Source organism: Melanotaenia boesemani, chromosome 13 (genome assembly GCF_017639745.1).
Source record: "Melanotaenia boesemani isolate fMelBoe1 chromosome 13, fMelBoe1.pri, whole genome shotgun sequence".
In the NCBI taxonomy this organism is placed as follows: Eukaryota; Metazoa; Chordata; class Actinopteri; order Atheriniformes; family Melanotaeniidae; genus Melanotaenia; species Melanotaenia boesemani.
The window spans coordinates 32,608,980-32,615,112 of NC_055694.1; the positions used below are offsets into that span (position 1 = coordinate 32,608,980).

Sequence of the window (6,133 nt, forward strand, 5' to 3'; positions counted from 1 at the left end):
ACTACTGAGCCTCATTTTGACTTGTTTTAAAGGTCCCATATTATACACTTTATTCCCAATCTGAGACCATTCATTAATATCTAAATGAAATATTTCCGCCATGGTATGGACAAATCGACCCTCAGTTTGAGTGCAGCGGCTTCTCTTCACCTCCCTCTTTTTAGCAGCTTCAGAAATGTGCCGTTTATGGTGGGCGGAACCCTGGTGGAGCAGCTCAGCTGTTGGCTCCGCCCATCGCATCGCCCGTCATGAGGTGATTGACAGGTTAGGCCTTAGCGGTAACTAGACGCTGATTACAGCGTAGTGAAGGATAAACAAACGCCGGAACACCGGAACCCATTCCTGAAGCCCCCATTACCGACCCAAACCGCGACGCACGGAGAACACAGCTAGCTACGCTCATCAATCTGATGCACAATGGCACCGGATACAAACAGTAGAAACAGTGACTTGGCTACATTTACAACAGTGCTAATATATTTTCAAGCTATCAGACTAATAAGGCCGAAACGATAAAATAACTGCCAGCTCTTACCTCTCCAGCTGTGTCACGGACAGTTGGTATTGAACCTGGCTTCAGCTTCAAACGGTTGGCGAAGCCTGCTTTCCATGCCCCCATGTTGTGGAAACAGTCCTCTTTGAAATGCTGGCCACAGACATGCAAAACCTTTGGAAGTTTTCCGGGTACATTTCCTCCAAAAATAAAATTAATCCACTCAGTCCTCGTGGGTTCAGTGGATGGAAGTAAAAAAACGTTTTCGTGTTCATTTATGCAGCCACAAACAGAACAGTGCTTCTGTCGCTTAGCCATGTCCGCTAACGAGGGTTGCCGAAAAGGATAAACACTGGGCGCTAGGTGATTTTTAGAGGGCGGGCTTTGAGAGCCGGTAGACGGGTCCATCGCTCTGTGGGGAGTGGTTATTGTCCCTTATGACGTCATAACGTACACGCTTTCAAACTCGCTCAATTCAGCGCTTACTTCCCTAGAGGTGGAGCAGGGGGGAGAGAGAGCGCCTGAAAGAGTTTCACACTTACGGGTCTCCTACACATGCGGGGGGACCAGTATGACTGTTCCAAAACCATTAAAAAGTGAATTTTGCATAATATGGGACCTTTAAGGACATTACATCAAAGTTGGATCAGCCTGTAGTGTGTTTTTCCACTTTAATCTTGAGTGTGACTCCAAATCCAGACCTCCAAGGGTTAATAAATTTGATTTCCATTGAAAATTTTTGTGTGATTTTGTTGTCAGCACATTCAACTATGTAAAGAACAAAGTGTTTAATACGAATATTTAATTCATTCAGATCTAGGATGTGTTATTTTAGTTTTCCATTTAATTTTTTGAGCAGTGTATATACCAGGACATTTTAAAATGTTGAGGTTTGAGCTCTGAGGAGGGTTCATCTCTCTATACAAGTCTGATCGGCCCTTATAAGGGCTAAAAACATTATGTAATCATTTTACATAAAGAAAGGAAGAAAAAGCAGGACAATGATGTTTGTACAATAGTACGAATAAACAGTGTAAACAAAATATACAATAGTCATTGTCATTAACATGTGTACAAACATTCTTTCATTTTTAATTGCTATAATGCTAATATACTGTTGTTAATTTTAACATTTTTACTTTTGTAATACCTGGTTACATTCTGAACTGTTTTAGTTCTGCTATGAATATTTAAAGCTTGTGTTTTAATTGAACTCATCTGGCTCAGAGTGTCCTTCAGCTAGAACATCATGTACATAGTGACAGATAAGCAAGAACCAGATGTGATTAAGAAGCATCAGCTATCAGGCAGGTCTGTTTCATTAAATACACACCTGAATTCAACATTCACACACAATGAACAGCACATCCTAATCTATAGCGTGAGCAGTGTGTGGTCTGCTCGCGTCACAATAACTGACCTTTTACAAAGATAAAATGTGATCCCATCCAGTGCTCTGGGCCCAGAGGGTATGATCTGTCCTCTGAGCCCAGCGCTGCATTGCTTTACCTGTGACCCAATTTAGAATAAATCTTTTCTGAATTTGAAGAGATCCTCTCGTTTTTTGTTCTCGAGCTACCAATAAAAGAATCGGTTTAACATTTTTAAGTTGCTGCTGTAACACCTTGAATTTCCCACATGAATAACAAATAAAAAGCCATCTTATCTTATCTTATCTTATCTTATCTTATCTTATCTTATCTTATCTTATCTTATCTTATCTTTAGTCTTCACCTCTGCTTCAGCGTGCGTTGCCACCGGCCACCTCGTGGGGGCGGTAATGTTTCAGCTCACTGCAATTAAACTAACAGAAGAAGAGTTCCTGTTTCCGGTTCCGGATCAACAGTGTTCTTTACAGACAGGCAAAATGTTGTCCCGACTTTCACGTTTCGGGCTCGTTTTGCCTCGCTCACTCTCTGTGCCACCAGCCCGGTTTGTCTCTCAGTCGAAACCGTCCAGTGCCACCGGTTCGACGGCTGTGACGGAGCTGCACCCCGCCGCTGATAAGTCAGGACACGGTGAGGTCAGCCCGTATGTCAAGGTGAGATCTGCTCCATGATACTCCATCACAACATTGTAGCGTTAGTCTTAGCAAGCATTTACTTTAACTTTACAAAATCACGTGAGGTTACCTGACAGTGGAAATAATCCAGCTAAATTAAAATAGGAGTTGGATCTCGTTAGCTGCTTCAGCTAACTGTCTTCGTTTTGCAGGTTTGGTTCCTGTTTGTTCTAACTACAAATGTTTAAAGCCGCATATTTGTCATGCTCGTTAAAGGGGTGGTATTTATCATTTTATACTAAACTTGAAAGAATATAGATTATGTAAAATTGGGACAAAGCCAGAAATAAGAAATGAAAATAACTGGTTGAAGCGTCTGGTCATGGTAAACATAGATGCAACCACAAACTTTGCTGCTTAGAGGCAGTGAATCTAAAGCTAAGAAATGTCTAACTTCATTAGAAAATCACAACAAAACCACAACTGTGTGAAATAATGTGATGAGTTCATTTGGTAGGATATTTCCTTAAATACTTTTTCCAAATAAGTTTTGTTGTTGGTTTAAATGTGAGAAATAAAACTTATTGTAAATAATGGATTAAAAAGTGCAGCAGCAATTGGGAGTTTTCCTACTTAAATTTGTCACAGAGAAAAATCAAACACTGGAAGCTACTGAAGCTGACGAGGTGAAAACCTGTGACATTGGTGTGACACAAAGCTTTCAACAAAGCTGTTGCTTTTGTCCAAACTCCAGTTAATCTTCAGAAACTGAGCTCTGTCTTTGTTCAGGAACTCACTGATTTACCAACCAACCGCAGGGTTTTCTTTGGCAAGACTACTTTATATTCAGACTTAAAGATTCAATTATTAGTTATAGTTGATCCATTTTAACTCACAAAGGGATTATTTTTATAGCAACAGTTGTCTAATGTTGTAATGAACAGAGGTTTGTTCTTTGGTGTATTACAAATCCTCATAGGAATACTTTAACTCTACTGTCATCAAATCAAATTTTTTCAGCAATGGAGCGGTTTGTGTTGTGTATTTTGATTCAGTATTTTTCAGCTAGAATTTTCCTGTCCTGTCTCCACTGAAAATACATCTAAACTTTATGTTTTGTTAGAATCCGGATTACCACGGCTTCTCCAGCGATCCAGTACAGGATGAGTGGAACATGAAGGTGGGCTTCTTCCTTGGCATCTCTGTGACTCTTGTTATTGGAGGAGCGTTTATCCACTATTTACCAGACCATGGGTGAGCTCTCAATTCTTCATCCTTTCTCCACTTAACCTGATAATAATGCTGAACTTTTTCAGTTGCCATTGGTCCAAATGTTACTTTAGGTCTGTTTGTCCCAACTAACCTAAAACCAGCACATGATAATTGTGAAGTAGAAGCAGATTGATGAAGAAAAACACACACAGCCAAATCCTCTGGGAAAATATAGTTAAATCTAATGACAAATAATAACAAAGTAATGGTCATGAATCAAAATTTTACCAGTGAATGATCATCCTGGCTAGTTAACCACCCCTACAGACCCTCAACCCTCGGTCATGTCAGTGACTTCAGTCATGTTTTCAAACCATCTCTGTGTTTGGATATCTGGCCAATGATCCAACCGCTCAAAACAACAATAATATTTTAAAACCAGCTGTTGGATGGTCATGGAGCCAGTGTACAGACCTCAGAACTGAGCTGATACAATCCAGGAGCAGCGTCCTGCATCAGCTGCAGCATCTCATAGATCTTTTAGCCAGACCCATAATTATGGTGTTTCAGTAATCAAGTCTGCTGAAGGTAAAGGCATGGAAAAGCTTTACTTTATCACTCTTAGATATGAACCCTTTGATCCTTGACATATTTCCATCTTAATCTACAATAATCAGGGTAATTCAGAAGTTTGTATAAAACAGAATGAACTTCTCATGTGGTCCAGCACAGCTGACTGCTACATCATTATTTACATATAAAGCAGGGAAATGAGATGTAAGAGTCCCTGTGATGCCCGGAGTCATCTGACACTTTATACCAGATTTAATCACCTTTTTGTTGTCATGATGAAATGTTTCCAGAGTTGGCAGTTAAGCAGGAATTTATCATTAACAGTTATGAGCATGTAGTCTGTAAAGTTTCTCTCCTCAGTCGGTTTGTATTTTCTGTCTGTTTCAGAATGCGAAAGTGGGCCAGAAGGGAGGCAGAGCAGCTCATCCAGGAAAGAGAAAAGGAGGGTCTGCCGCTCATAGCAGAGAATTACTACGACACGAGCAAGATCATTCTGCCCACAGCTGGAGATGACTAATATCCCCAGTACAGACCTACTGTATTTACTAATTATTGTATTTCACTATGATAGAATAAATAATGCGATTGTTGGATTCTGTAATTATTATTTGTGGACAATTTCTTTTTTTCCTATTAAACATAAAAGCACAGACAAAATCCTATGAATGCTGTGAAAATGCAAAACCTTCATATACAAATGACACTTCAGATTTTCCATTAGGGAAAGTAAAACAGATGTAGTCAAAGAATCATTTTATAACGAATATATGAGTGAATTTAACTACTGTAAATTAAAAAATTTCTTTGACTAAAATCATCTGGCAAGGAAACGGAAAAGTCAAAGGATCTACAGTTAGCATGTTTAGTGTTCAAGTACATGGCAGTACAATTAGAAAAGAGACTGAACAAGCATGATGGTGGAGGGATGATGATCTAACCTTGTCCTGCAGCTACTGGACCTGGACACCTTGCAGTCATTGAGTGGAATATGAATTCTTCTGGATACCATATATTAGTCATATTCAACGGGACAATGATCCTCAACACAGCTGCAAATCCACCACCAAATATCTGAAAAAGAAACGAAATCAAGGTATTGACATGGTCCAATGTACAGACCTCAGCCTGATTGAAATGCTGTGGTGAGACCTTCAGAGACCTGTGCAGAAACAAATGTGGCAAACATCACTGAAGAGAAGCAACATTGTGAAGAAGAGTGGACCAAAATTCCTCCACAACCTTAAGGGAGCTTAAAAAGGTCACAGAAAAAAAAAACACATTACCTCACTTACTGCTGATAAAGGAGCTTCTACAAGCCTCTGAATCATGTTACATTCAGCAACTTGTCTTAAGTTTTTGTTTGGTAATAATGACTGTTACATATGAACTGGTTTTCATTTGAGATTATGTTAAGCTCATTTTAAGATGAGAGGAGGAATCTTTAATTATTTCTTGATATAGCCTATAAAACCTTAGAATGAAAAAACATTACCTTTATTTTACAGGACTTAATATATAATATCATTTTTTTTAAAACAAGAATGAACTTCAGTTGCTTCATTCGTCTTCTAAACTCTACTAAGGTTGTTCTGCTCTTATTTGTTGCCCTTTATAAACTGTCATTTCAAGCATTTGATTATTTAAACAGCAAATTATTACACTGACAAATATATGTAAACTGAATTAAAGTGGCCATCTATAAAACAAAAAAACTACACAAGTCCCGTTTTTGGCAATGCAACTGAGTAATATGCGAAACATTTTCAACCGCTAATGCTGAGAAAATCTAAACGTTTGATGTTTTCATAAATTTGGGAACACTTGAACGCAGCAGGTGTGGCGTCATACTGCGC

At 39.0% G+C, this 6,133-nt stretch overlaps 1 protein-coding gene across 1 annotated transcript; it reads left to right on the forward strand.

The window, feature by feature from the left end:
• The first annotated feature begins 2,319 nt into the window (after positions 1-2,319).
• On the forward strand, positions 2,320-4,873 carry ndufb11 (NADH:ubiquinone oxidoreductase subunit B11). The gene is made up of 3 exons (XM_042003072.1): positions 2,320-2,534; positions 3,619-3,749; positions 4,668-4,873. The coding sequence occupies exons 1-3, from the start codon at positions 2,361-2,363 to the stop codon at positions 4,795-4,797; spliced, it is 435 nt and encodes a 144-aa protein (XP_041859006.1). The 5' UTR covers positions 2,320-2,360; the 3' UTR covers positions 4,798-4,873.
• The last annotated feature ends 1,260 nt before the right edge of the window (positions 4,874-6,133 follow it).

Coding starts and splice junctions, on each gene's coding strand:
- ndufb11 (XM_042003072.1), top strand. CDS start 2,361: ATGTTGTCCCGACTTTCACGTTTCGGGCTCGTTTTGCCTCGCTCACTC. Junction 2,535..3,618: donor AGGTCAGCCCGTATGTCAAG/GTGAGATCTGCT, acceptor ATGTTTTGTTAG/AATCCGGATTACCACGGCTT. Junction 3,750..4,667: donor CACTATTTACCAGACCATGG/GTGAGCTCTCAA, acceptor TGTCTGTTTCAG/AATGCGAAAGTGGGCCAGAA.